The 14,019-nt window shown below is 42.4% G+C and overlaps 1 protein-coding gene across 1 annotated transcript in view; it reads right to left on the bottom strand.

The window, feature by feature from the left end:
• Positions 1 to 12,065, bottom strand: part of hectd2 (HECT domain containing 2) — a 166,255-nt gene extending 154,190 nt beyond the window's left edge. Inside the window, exon 1 of the mRNA XM_041209368.1 lies at positions 11,688 to 12,065. Within this exon, the coding sequence (XP_041065302.1) occupies positions 11,688 to 12,047 (360 nt within the window). The 5' untranslated portion in view covers positions 12,048 to 12,065. The remainder of the gene's footprint in view (positions 1 to 11,687) is intronic.
• Positions 12,066 to 14,019: the final 1,954 nt, after the last annotated feature.

The following is a 14,019-nucleotide window of genomic DNA, read 5'->3' as shown; positions in this document are numbered from 1 at the left end:
TTGCTGTGAGGTAGGATGTTTACAGGGTACTTACCTTTTATTCAGCAGGTTTTGACACATTAGTATTTATTTTTCAAATCTGAAAGAACACAAAACAGGAAGACCCAGGAATTGAATTGCCCAGATCCTGATTTAAGCTCGAGGAGAGGTAGGATGGGCTCCCCTCTTTTCCCACTCCTCGTTTAACCACAAGTTTTTTTTTCCATATACAAGGATGCTTGCCAATTTGGTGAGCATTTAACCATTTTAGTGCTGCAACTATAAAAGACACACACAGACAGGTTTTCTTTGAGTTTTTGAAAAAACGAGAATAGAATTTATTGACACACACACACACACACACACACACTAAAGATCCAGGGCCTCGTGCATGAATCCCAAAAAGCTAACATACAAACTCAGTAGGTTAGGTAATAGGGAAGGCAAATGGAATGTTGGCCTTTATTTCAAAGGGAATGGAGTATAAAGGTAGGGAAGTCTTGCTAAAATTATACAAGGCACTAGTTAGACCACACCTAGAATACTGTGAACAGCTTTGCTCCCCTTATCCAAGGAAAAATATACTGGCATTGGAGGCTGTCCAGATTCCGGGTATGGAGGGATTTTCTTATGAGGAGAGGTTGAGTAGGTTGTGCCTGTACTCATTGGAGTTTAGAAGAATGAGAAGCGACCTTATTGAAACATACAAGATTCTTAGGGGGCTTGACAGGGTAGATGCTTAGAGGTTGTTTCCCCTTGTGGGAGAGTCAAGGACCAGACTCAGAGTAAGGGGTCACCCATTTAAGACAGGGATGAGGAGGAATTTCTCCTCTGAGGGTAGTGAATCTGTGGAATTCTTTACTGCAGAGGGTTGTAGAAGCTGGGTTGTTAAGTATATTCAAGGCTGAGATAGACAGGTTTTTAATCAGTAAGGGAATCAGGATTATGGGGAAAAGACAGGAAAGTGGAGTTGAGGATTATCAGATCAGCCATGATCTCATTAAATAGAGGGGCCGACTTGATGGGCCGAATGGCCTACTTATGCTCCTACACCTTATGGTCCTGTGTGTCTTGTAGGCTGGTTTGGTAGTTCCTCAGGATTTGGCATCAAGGCAGCCGAAAAGAAGTTGGTGGTCGATGTGTCTTGTCTTCTGGAGACAGCAGCTATTAGGTTAATTTATTTTCTAAAAATTTCTGCCTGGATAGTCAAACGGCAGACACAGTTTAAGCTTGCTAGATGCGTGGAAAGAGAAACCCACACAGGAGTCTGCTATTCTGTTAGTTTCCAGACTGGCTTGTTTCTCCCTAATTTGTGGAGTAAATAATATTTGTTATCTGAAGTCAATTTTGATTGTATGATCACATGATCAACACTTAAATTGATGATTCCAGGTTAGAAACCATTGCTATGCAATAGGGAATTCATGGTGACTATTCACACCTAACTATGAACTGATTTTCCCATAGCTCTCTTTGTTAAGTGTTCAGTCCAGAGACATGTGGTTTGGACTTTTGAGTTTTGGCAAATGTACAAACAATGGGTAGTGTGAATTCCATAAAAGGTTTTGTATCAGCATGTCCATTCAAGGGAGGACACCCCACCCATGGTCATTTAATTAAAAGCTTTCCAGAGACTTGAGGTAATTCTGAGTGAAGAACATACAAATTAGGAGTAGGTGTAAGCCACTTGGCCGCTTGGGCCTGCTCTGCCATTCAATAAGATCATGGCTGATCTGAATGTAAGCTCAACCCCACATTCCCACCTACCCCCAATAACCTTTCACCCCGTTATTAATCAAGAATCTATCTGGCTCTGCTTAAAAATATTCAAAGGCTCTGCTTCCACCCCCTTTTGAGGAAGGGAGTTCCAAAGACTCACAACCCTCAGAAAAATTCTCCTCATCTCTGTCTTTTTAAACAGTGACCCCTAGTTCTAGATTCTCCCATAAGGGGAAACATCCTCTCCACATCCACCCTGTCAAGACCCCTCAGGATCTTAATGGTTTCAATTAAGTCACCTTTTACTCTTCTAAATTCCAGCGGATACAAGCCTAATCTGTCCAGCCTTTCCTCATAGACGAATACCACAAATGGGCAGGTTGTCCTAGGTAATCCTCCTCTGAACCGCCTCTAACATATTTACATCTTTCTTTAAATAAAAAGACCAGTACTGTACACAATATTCCAGGTGTGGTCTCACCAATTCAACTGAAGCATAACCTCCCCACTTTTGTAATCAATTCCCCTCAATAAATAACATTCTATCAACTTTCTTAATTAGCTGCTGTACCTGCATACTAACCTTTTATGATTCATGCACTAGGGCACCCAGATCCCTCTGAATCTCAGAGCTCTGCAATCACTCACCATTTAGATAATATGCCTCTTTTTTATTCTTCCTGCCAAAATGGACAATTTCACATTTTTCCACATTATACTCCATTTGCCAGATTTTTGCCCAATCACAACTTATCTATGTCACTTTGCAGCCTCCTTACGTCCTCTTCACAATTTACTTTCCTAACTTTGTGTTGTCAGCAAATTTGGCAACCATTTCTTCGGTTCCTTTATTCAAGTAATTTATAAGGTTGTAAAAAGTTGAGGTCCCAGCACTGATCCTGTGGCACACCACTCGTCATATCCTGCCAAGCAGAAAATGAGCCATTTATGCCGACTCTCTGCTTCCTGTTAGCTAGCCAATGTTCTATCCATGCTTATGTGTTACCTCCTACACTATGAGCCTTTATTTTCTGCAATAACATTTGATGTGGCACTTATCAAATGCCTTCTGGAAATTAAGTACAGTACATCCCCTTTATCCACAGCACATGTGACTCCTTCAAAGAACTCCAATAAATTGGTTCAAACATGATTTTCCTTTTACAAAACCATGTTGACTCAGAAAAATTCAAGGCAATTGGGCAAAGTGTCCTGCTATAACATCTTTAATAATAGATTCTAACATTTTCCCTATGACAGATGTTAAGCTAACTGACCTATAGTTTCCTGTTTTCTGTCTCCCTCCCTTTTTGAATAAAAGGAGTTATATTTGCTATTTTCCAATCCAATGGAACCTCCCCCAATTAGGGAATTTTGGGAAATTAAAACCAGTGCATCAACTATCTCACCAACCACTTCTTTCAAGAACTTAGGATGAAGTCTATCCAGACCTAGGGATTTGTCAGCCTGCAGCCCCAACAATTTGCTCAATACCACTTCCCTGGTGATTGTAAGTTCCTCCCTCCCTACTATTTCCTGATTTAAAGCTGTTTCCAGGATGTTACTAGTGTTCTCTATAATGAAGACCGAAGCAAAAATACCTGTTTAATTCATCTGCCATCTCCCTATTTTTCATTATCAACTCCCCTGATGCACTCTCAATAGGACCAATGCTCACTTTGTTAACTCTTTTCTCATTTAAATATCTATAGAAACTCTTACTACCCGCCTATATATCACTAGCTAGCTTTCTCTCATACTCTAATTTTTCCCCTCCTTATTAATTTTTTTGTCATTCTTTGCTGTTCTTTATATTGTTTCCAATCTTCTGACCTGCCATCATCTTGGCGTAATTATATGCTTTTTCCTTAAGTTTGATATGGTTTTTAACTTTTTTTAGTTAACCCCACAGATAGTGGGCCCTCTCCATGGAATTTTTCTTTCTCATTAGAATATATATATTCTGTGTATTCTGAAATATCTCTTTAAATATCTACCACTGAGATTCTATTGATACATCCCTTAACCTCTTTGGCAGTTCACTTTAGCTAGCTCTGCTTTTATGCCTCATTTAAGTTTAAAATAGTAGTCTTGGAAGTATTCATTTCTCCCTCAAACTGAATGTAAAATTCAATCATATTATGATCGCTGCTACCAAGAGGTGCCTTGATAAGGAGGTCATCAAGTAATCCTATTTCATTGCACAATATCAGGTCCGGTATCGCCTGCTCTCTGGTTGGCTCCAGAAACTATCACAAAAACATTCTATTAACTCCTCTTACACGCTAACTTTGCCCACCTGATTTTTCCAGTCTATATGTAGATTAAAATCCCCCACGATTATTGCTGTATCTTTCTGGCAAGCACCCATTATCTCTTCTTTTATACCCTGTCCTACTGTGCAGTTACAATTAGGGGGCTTGTACACAAGTGACTTCTTGCCTTTATCATTCCTCATCTCAATCCAAACCACTTCTACATCCTGGTTTCCTGAATTTAGGTCATCCCTCTCTAATGTGCTAATACCATAATTAATTAATAGATCCACCTCTCCATCTTTTCCTAACTTCCAGTCCTTCCTAAATGTCACATACCTTTCAATATTCAGGTCCCAACCTATGTCATCCTGCAGCCATGTCTCTGTGATAGATATCAGATCGTACTTATTTATTTCTATTTGCGCTCAGTTCATTTGTTTTGTTCTGAATGCTACATATGTTTAGATACAGAGCCTTTAGTTTTGCCCTTTTATTATTTTTGTAGCATCTAGCATTATCTGTTGATTTATTCTTAGATTTGTACTCTCTGTCCCTTCCTATCACAGTCTGTTTATTTTCCCAAATTTGGTCCCTTGCCCCCACTATTCAGTTTAAAACTCTCTCTACTTCCCTAGTTAGCCAGTTTGTGAGGACACCAGCCCCAGCACAGTCCTAACAGTACAAATCCCACTTTCCCCAATACTGGTGCCAGTGCCTCACAAACCAGAACTCACTTCTCCCACACCACCCTTTGAGCCATGCATTCATTTCTCTAATCTTATTTATCCTATGCCAATTTGCTCATGGCTAAGATAGTAACCCAGAAATTATTACCTTTGAGGCTCTGATTCTTAATATGGTGCTTAGTTGCTCATACTGACTATGCAGAGACTCCTTCCTTATCCTGCCTATGTTGTTGGTACCTACATGGACCAAGATCACTGGATCCTCCCCCTCCCACTGCAAGTTCCTCTTCAGCCCTGAGCAGACATCCAGAACCCCGGCACTGAGCAGGCAACAAAGTCGTCTGGACTCTTACCTTTTGCTACAGAGAACATTGTCAACCCCCCTTACTATACTGTCCCCTACTAACACTACATTCCTTTTGCTCCCCCCAGATGACAGAAGTGAGCTGACTCAGCAGACATCATTTTAGCCCTGCCTCTAGGTTATTTTATCTATTCCACTATTGACTTTGAGAGCACTAGAATAACTTTGCACCAGTTTCAGACATCTTGTCTGTCTTTAGGACTAGAGGAAGAAGGGGCACACTAGACAGCAGCAAGCAGAAGCAGCCCGGAGGAGTGTGGTGGAGGACACTTTACAGGAGGCCCTACATACAGTCGAGCTTCAAGGAATACTTTTCATACCTGAACCTGGAATAATGTGTTTCAAAGTCCCAATCCACATTAGATCCTAGACATAAGTTGGAAGCAGCATGAGCTGCCATGGATGCTTTCAGAGCTGTCACCTGAGGCTCGATCTCAATTACCATTGTCATGGAAACGACCACTCAGTCCATGGTTGACAAGAATGGTCTCCATGTTCTGCAAGAGTCTCTGAAAAAAAGTTGAATCGGACTCCTGTGTTCGCAATTTGTGGGTGGGCTGCTCAGAACACAATATTTCCTAGCAGCCTTCATCAGTAGTCTAAGCCCTTCAGAGTTCTCAGAGCTAGTATTTGATCTCACCCTCTGGAAACTAGTACCTCTGCTGCCCTGTTTCCTGCCATAATTCTTGTACTCATGCTTGGTGATTCACCTCATGGATCTATCTAACCTACTTTCTAATGTACACGTGATACCAGTCTCTGAACTGCTGCTTGCTATGGTCAGATTGAGCAATACGGTATCTTTTAGATGACTGGTCTCTATTTCCTGAACTGGCACAGGAACCTTGATATTTTGCACCTGAAATATAACAGAACCACATGGGTTATCTTTTGATGTGATGTGTAAGCAGGGAGGCGAGATGCTATTGAAAGCACTGCAACTGTTATGTAGTCTACATAACAGTTGCAGTCTATGTAAGGAAAGGAGAGGTAGAAGTGACAAGGGGAAAAGGGATGTGCCAACTCTGTGATGTCTCCTCCAGCATCATTATTCATCACAGCCATGAAATACTTGCTGCCCATGATATCCAAAGCTTCCTCGAGTGGCGAGAGGGTGCTTTTTCCAATCATTCAGGGGATGCGGGCATTACTGGCTAGGCCAGCATTTATTGCCCATACCTAATTGCCCTTGAGAAGATGGTGGTGAGCTTTCTTGAACAGTTGCAGTCCCCGTGGTGTAGGTTCACCCACAGTACTGTTAGGGAGGGACTTCCAGGATTTTGACCCAGTGGCTGTGAAGGAACGGTGATATATTTCCAAGTCAGGATAGAGTGTAGCTTGGAGGGAACTTCCAGGTGGTGGTGTTCCCATGTGTTTGCTGCCCTTGTCCTTCTACATTGTAGCAGTTGGGGGTTTGGAAGGTGCCTCGGTGAGTTCCTGCAGTGCATCTTATGGTACACATTGCTGCCACTGTGTGTCATTGGTGGAATGAGTGAATGTTTGTGGATGGGGTGCCAATCAAGCAGGTTGCTTATCCTGGAGGATGGAGTCAAGCTTCTGAAGTGCTGTTGGAACTGCACTCATCCAGGCAATTGGAGAGTATTCCATCACACTCCTGACTTAAAAACAAAAAAACTGCGGATGCTGGAAATCCAAAACAAAAACAGAATTACCTGGAAAAACTCAGCAGGTCTGGCAGCATCGGCGGAGAAGAAAAGAGTTGACGTTTCGAGTCCTCATGACCCTTCGACAGAACTTGAGTGACTTGTGCCTTTTAGATGGTGGACAGACTTTGGGGGAGTCAGGAGGAGGTGAGTTACTCGCCATAGGATTCCCAGCCTCTGACCTGCTCTTGTAGCCACAATATTTATATGGTTAGTCCAGTTCTGTTTCTGGCCAATGGTAAACCCCAGGATGTTGATTGTGGGGGATTCATCAATGGTAATGCCATTAAATCTCAAAGGGCGACGGTTAGAATCTCTTTTGTTGGGGATAGTCATTGCCTGCCACTTCTGCGGCATGAACGTTACTTGCCACTTGTCAGCCCAAGCCTGGGTATTGTCCAGGTCTTGCTGCATTTGGACATGGACTGTTTCAGTATCTGAGGAGTTGCAAATGGTGAGGAACATTGTGCAGTGAACATCCCCACTTCTGACTTTATGATGGAAGGAAGGTCACTGATGAAGTAGCTGGAGATATTTGGACCTCAGACACTACCCAGAGGAATCCTGCAGTGGTCCTGGAACTGAAATGATTGATCCCCAACAACCACAACCATCTTCCTTTGTACTAGGTATGACTCCAACCAGCAGAGAGTTTTCCCTTCCGATTCCCATTGACTCCAATTTTGCACTGGTTCTTTGATTCCACACTCGTTCAAATGCGGCCTTGATGTCAAGGGCAGTCATTCTCACCTCACCTCGGGAGTTCAGCTCTTTTTCTCCATGTTTGAACCAAGACTGTAATGAGGTCAGGAGCTGAGTGGCCCTGGCTCCACTGAACAGGTTATTGCTAAGCAAGTGCCTCTCGATAGCACTGTTGATGATCCTTTACATTACTTTACTGATGATCAAGAGTAGGCTGATGGGGTGATAATCGACTGGGTTGGATTTGTCCTGTTGTATGTGTACAGGACATAACTGGGCAACTTTCCACATTGCTGGGAAGATGCCCATGTTGCGGCTGTGCTGAAAAAGCTTGGCTAGGGGTGCAGAAGTTCTGGGGCACAAGTCTTCAGTACTATTGCGGGATGTTGTCAGGGCCCATAGCCTTTGCAGTATCCAGTGCCTTCAGCCATTCCTTGATATCACATGGAGTGAATCAAATTGGCTGAAGACTGGCATCTGTGATGCTGGGGACCTCTGGAGGCAGAGATCAATCATTGACTCGGCACTTCTGGCTGAAGTTTGTTGCAAATGCTTCAGCATTATCTGTTTCACTATGTGCTGCGCTCCCCCCTCATTGAGGATGGGGATATTTGTGGAGCCTCTTCCTCCAATGAGTTGTTTGATTGTCCACCACCATTCATGACTGGAAGGACTGGAATCACTTAGCTCTGTCTGTCACTTGCTGCTTATGCTATCTGACACATATGTAGTCCTGTATAATAGCTTCACCAGGCTGACACCTCATTTTTAGATATGCCTGGTGCTGCTCCTGACATGCCATCCTACACTTTTCTTTGAACCAGGGTTGATCCCCTGGCTTGGTGGTAAAGGTAGAGTGAGGCCTGGCCTTGAGGTTACAGGTTGTGGTTGAGTATTATTTTGCTGTGCTTCATGGTTACCCAGTCGAGTTACTGGACCTCTTTGAAATCTATTCCATTTAGCACAGTGATAGTGCCAAATAACATGATGGAGGGTATCCTCAATGTGAAGATGGGTCTTCGTCTAGACAAGGACTGTGCAGTGGTCACTCCTAGTGATCCTGTAATGGACAGATGCATCTGTGGTAGGCAGGTTGGTGATGATAAGGTCAAGAATGTTTTTCCCTCTTGTTGGTTTCCTCATCACCTGCTGCAGGCCCAGTCTAGCAGTTAGGTCTTTTAGGACTTGGCCAGCTCAGTCTATGGTGGTGCTACCAAGCCAATCTTGATGCTGGACATTGGAGACCCCACCCAGAGTACATTCTGCACCCTTGCCACCCTCCGTGCTTCCTCCAAGTGATGTTAAACATGGAGCAATACTGATTCATCAGCTGAAGGAGTGTGGTACATCTGCAGGTGGCCTTTAGTTTGTCAAGTTGCTGGCTATTGTTGTAAGGTTGTATGTTGTCTCATGAAGAGGTCTAGAGGCTTGTATGGTTGAATAATAACTGTTTAATAACACAACTATGTAAATATTTACAGAATATAGACCAGACAAGGTGCTATCTTCATGCTGACTTCGAACAGGCTCACGACTACACTCTATACTTCCATGTGACTCTCCCTACATCATAATGTGGGAGGTACTGCTTCCCTCATCCCACATTAACCTTTATAGTCCAGGACACCTTAATAGTATATCTATTGTATCATGTTACATCATGCATGGCATTTACCTTCAAGAAATAAGGGACTGTGTTAGTGGCAGTGTTGCATCACCATTTTGAGAAGGTGCCCATTAAGGTTGAATATTGTAGCTGTTGTGTGCAGAATTTGAGGTGATGCTGAAATTGGAGGTGCAGAGTGAGAGGAGGAGGAGAAAGAAGTGGATTATAGTTCAATGATTGTAGGAGAGTGAAAGGAAGGTGAGGGGAGTGTTGTGGTTAGTGGGTCTACAAAAGTTGCAGGTGTGAAGAGACAGTAAATGAGGTGACAGGAAGGACCTTGACAACTCTGGTGAGATTACTGAACTTTATATGGTGTTGTAACCATGTCCTAAGATCTTTTCCCACTGTCTTGTGAGTTGTTGCCTTGAGGACTGTCTGCCCCATCTCCTCTTCCCGTTAGCACCCAAAACCATGACCTGTATTGCTGCATTGGAGAACCACAGTAGCCTCTTTGGACTTCTTGCAGCCATTTTTACAAATGTCCTGCTGTCTGCAGTCACAGTCCCCTTAGAAGAGGTGTTGACTACCTTTAGTGGTGTCAGAGATGACCAATTTCCCAGCCCCCAAGAGAAACACACATAGCGTAACAAATGGCGGATGCCACAAATCTGTCACATTACAATAAGGTTTCACCACCAATTTTCCATGATCCCACTTCTGGGATTTAATTTCCATGCCCCCAAGTTTCACCCCAAATAATCAATCAAGATCTAGAGAGAAGTGGTTTTACTACCCTACAATTTAAAATAATTCTACCATACGAATGTTTGTTTAATGACATGTTCATCATTTACTGGCTGTATTTTCTAAAACTCATTTGTACTGTAGATACTGAATCTCATGAGCTGCTGTTTGTGGGAGAGAAGAATTACATAAAAGATATTTAAAAATTATTAAATTGCTCTACAAATAAAATGGAACTGTTAATTGTGATTCTATGTGTCTTTTTAAATGTGTGACTTAAATACTTAGTGCAACATCCGAAAATTCCTTCTGGGTGGGCCCTGAGGGAATATCTTTGTTTAAGGAGAGGTTTTGAGCATTCTTCTATGAGCAGAATTTATGGAAATGGAATCGAAGATCTAAAGCACACGCAACTTTTCTCCAATTTGCTATAATCTGATCCAAAGAGGCCATGAAGCTGGGCACCAGAAGGATATTTATGTGCAGCGGTGTACATCACTGACTTGTTCCAGTCACTGAGTCCAAGTTGGAATCTAAATCTTTGATCTGTTTCCTAATTTGCACCAAGTTCTGTTCACCCATCACCCCTGTACTTGCCAGCCTCTACTGGCTTGCAGTCTACAAACAATGGGCAGATTTTAAAATTCCAATCTTTTTCTTCAAATCCCTCCACAGCCTCACTTCTGCCAATGTCTGCTACGCAGCTTCATTACTCCAAGAATGTTGTGTTCCTCAAATTCTGGTCTCTTGAGCATTAATTACCCACTTCCTTTGCTCAACATCAGGATCTGTGCCATCAACTATCAAGGCCCCAAGCCTTGTTAAACTTATGTCCCTCTCCACCCCTCAGTCCTCCTTTAAGGAAATCCTTATAACCTAGCTCTTTGACCAAGCTATTCATCAACCACCTTTAATTTAGTGTGAAGTTTTGCCCGATTAAGCTCCTGTGAAACACCTTGGAATGTTTTACTGTGTTGTAGGCACTACATGAATGCAAGTAGTTCTATTAAATTGTAGCTCGAAAAGGGAACCTGTGTAACTTGTGATTAGTATGCATTTCAAAAGTTAATCACTAAAAAGTGCTAAGTGACAGCCCTATAAACTTCAGCTGAAGTTATATTATTGCAATGCAGCATTTTACTTGTCTGTTTCAAACATGATCACAATCGATAAATTCACCAAATATTTTCAGTAAAACACCACACAAGCTATTGTTTGTAGATCAAATAATCCATTTTTAAAATTCAATTTCGTATTGGAAAAAATCCATGGGACATGTGGGATCATCACATGAATACAAATCCTACTGAGATCTTACAGCATCAATCACCAGTTAACAGTTACAAAATTGTAGATTTTAAAGTTAATTCAAAGATTGGCTAACAGGTTGCAAATTAATTGCTCAGCCTTATTTGCAGCCAATCCAAGAAGCCAGATAATTGGAAGCTGAATTAAAATCAAATGGACTACTTTTCGGTGACACCATCTTCTAGGGAAAGATTAAAATCAAAACTGACAAGAAAACGCTTATAATTTTACACGCAGCAATTTCTAAGTCGACTTTTGTAGTGAATTATTTTGCCTGTTAAGAGTTTGAAAGTTAAGTGTCAAACTATTGAGGCGTCAGTCACAAGATATTTATTGAAGGAGCCAGTGGCACTTCGGGGACAGGTTGGTACCAATCCACAACTCCAATCGCATTGCTCTTTCTGGTCTTCGTTTAATAAAGCAGTCGTATTCAGGGTAATTTAAAATAAATAAATGTAAGCTCCAGTTTTTGAAAAAGCAAAACATTGCCAATTGGGATTGGTGCTATGAGTTTCCAAGCAGCCATTTTTTTCAGCTTCTCTGGAGGATACTCTTTAGTCTTGTGACAACTACAGTACTGATTTCTTCCTGTCCAAAACTACTGAGTGAGCCAATTTAATATCATTACCGAACCATTCCGGTTTTTCAGAAACATACCGCAAATGATGTGGCGGCCGGCAGTGAGCTTGCTGAGGCTGTCACTATGGGTGGGAGTTTCTCCTTCTCTCGCCCTCTACCCGCGGCACAGCCCGAGGAACTCGAACGCTCTCCATTCATGTTTGCGGAGTTCCAGCCGCCCGCGGCTGTGGCTGTCCCCACGGGCGAAGCGATCGAGCATGTGAGTTTCAGAAGGCCAGCCAGCGCTTTTTTAAAAAAAAACTCCACAGTCTCCCCCCGGGAGGGAATGACCCTCTCAGCTCCAGGTGAGCGGCTGCAATCTGTCAGAAACAAGCCGCAAAACACTGGAGAATTCGCAAGTTGCCGGCTACAAATTCCTTGCAGCACAGGGATGCACATAAATTGTTTTTTTTTAAGTTGTGTACAAGCTGTGTGTGTTCAATCTGCAGGAGGATCCCACTCCAGCACAGGCTTCACACCTTGGCATGCATCCCTCCTCCTTCCGAGCCGCGCCCAGCTTCCGTCAGGAAGACGAGGAAACAGCTGCATTTAGACAAAATAGGGATTATTTAATTTATTGGTTTAAAATAGGGAGGGCAGGCAAAATGACAGTCACAGAAACAGTGTTAAAGAAGAAAAGAATTCACATAATTTGCAAATTTATCAGAAGTGCAACTCCATTATTTCAGTTTGGATTGTTACAAATCAAAGGAAATGAAAGGATAGCATTCCCAATGGATGCAATTTGTCTTGTCTAATCCTGAACAGAACTGACTGCAGCCCAAATTCACCTGTTGTGCAGACTAATTTTGCCCAACCTGCCAGAGTCATTGTGTGCACATCATTACATAAAATACATCGAAGAAAGTAAAGGGTTCATGCAAATTTTAGTTTGTACACTTGTTGATGGCATACGTCTATCTCAGGAGATGATGGACTGTGCCCAGGGTGTATGCCACTTCTGTATAGAACATTTTCTGTTGTGGTTGTAGAGGCCTATTCGTGAGAGGCAGCAGCCCCTTCTGCAGCTGGCACAGATGAATAGCATTGGCCCAAGATCAACAGGTTCTTTTCCACTATCAGGTCATTTCTTTTGTCCTCTGTGTTTTCCGTGCCCTTCCTGACTGCTTACCTCCAGGCAACCTGGTCAGCAGCAAGGGCTTCCCATGCATTGACTCAGATCCCATCTGCAAATCTCACTTGCAGACATCCTTGTGTCGCTGACATGGATGACCTGTTAGTCTCGTGCCGAAAGCAAACTTGCCATAGAGCATGTCTTTGGGGATAAGCCCATTCAGCTCACATGATCCAGCCAATGAAATTGCCACTGACTCAAAAGGGCAAATGTGCTGGGAATCCCTGTATGCTAGTGTACTTCCATATTCGGCATTCTGTCCTGCAGGAGATGCCCAATATTCATCTGGGGCAATGGAGGTGGAAGCTGTTCAGCCACTTTTCTTGCCTTGCATAAGTTATCCATGCCTCGTTACTGTAAAGGAGGGTGCTGAGAACACAAGCCTGGTACACATGGAGCTTTGTATTTTCGATTAGTTTGCTGTTGGTCCACTCTAGCCTTCTCAACTTTGACATGACAGATGTGGCCTTGGTAATCCTGGTACTGATTTCGGCATCAAGGGATAGGTTGCTGGAAATTGGTGATCCAAGTTATGTGAAGTTGCCAACGACCTCCAGGGTGAGGTTGTCATTACTGATGGAAGGTGGAGTCTCTATGTCCTGGCCCATGACTCTGGCCTTCCTGATGCTGATTGTCAGTCCAAATTCTTTGCGGGCCCAGAAGAACCAATCTACAAACTGCTGCAAGTGAACGTCAGTATGGGACACACTTAAAGCTAATTTAGCATAAGTTCATATGTGCAGCAACAGAATACGTGTAAATTTTAGGGGTTCCTTTTTAACCAATTGTGATAATCAATTAAAAAAATAGCTTTAGTCATCAACAGATTACCATATGAGCCAATGAAGATTGAATTTAGTTGATTTTGTGTACAAAAAAACTGAAATTAATTAGTTTCATCCCTAATTGCCCTTGAGAAGATGATAGTGAGCTGCCTTCTTGAAGCTTACCACCCACCTTGTACCTAAAGCTTTATAAATATTATAAATATTTACAAGGTTTTAACAGGAACTAATGGTTTAGAAAACCTAGGCAATATTTTATAGAACTGATTATGATTGTTTAAAATAAAAGACATTTTCACTGATATTATGCAGTCAGTAATCTGTGAGCAGTAATCTTATATTGCCAGCTACAGCCATCAACTTGATCCACCAATGGGCAATACTGAACTTTCTTACAAAGTGTAAAAAAAGCAAAGACTAAGTAAAGCCACTCACCATTTAGATAATATGC

The sequence above is a fragment of the Carcharodon carcharias genome, chromosome 17, assembly GCF_017639515.1.
Source record: "Carcharodon carcharias isolate sCarCar2 chromosome 17, sCarCar2.pri, whole genome shotgun sequence".
NCBI lineage: Eukaryota > Metazoa > Chordata > Chondrichthyes > Lamniformes > Lamnidae > Carcharodon > Carcharodon carcharias.
Note: the sequence above shows the minus strand (reverse complement) of the source record. Positions and strands in the feature narration are given on the sequence as shown.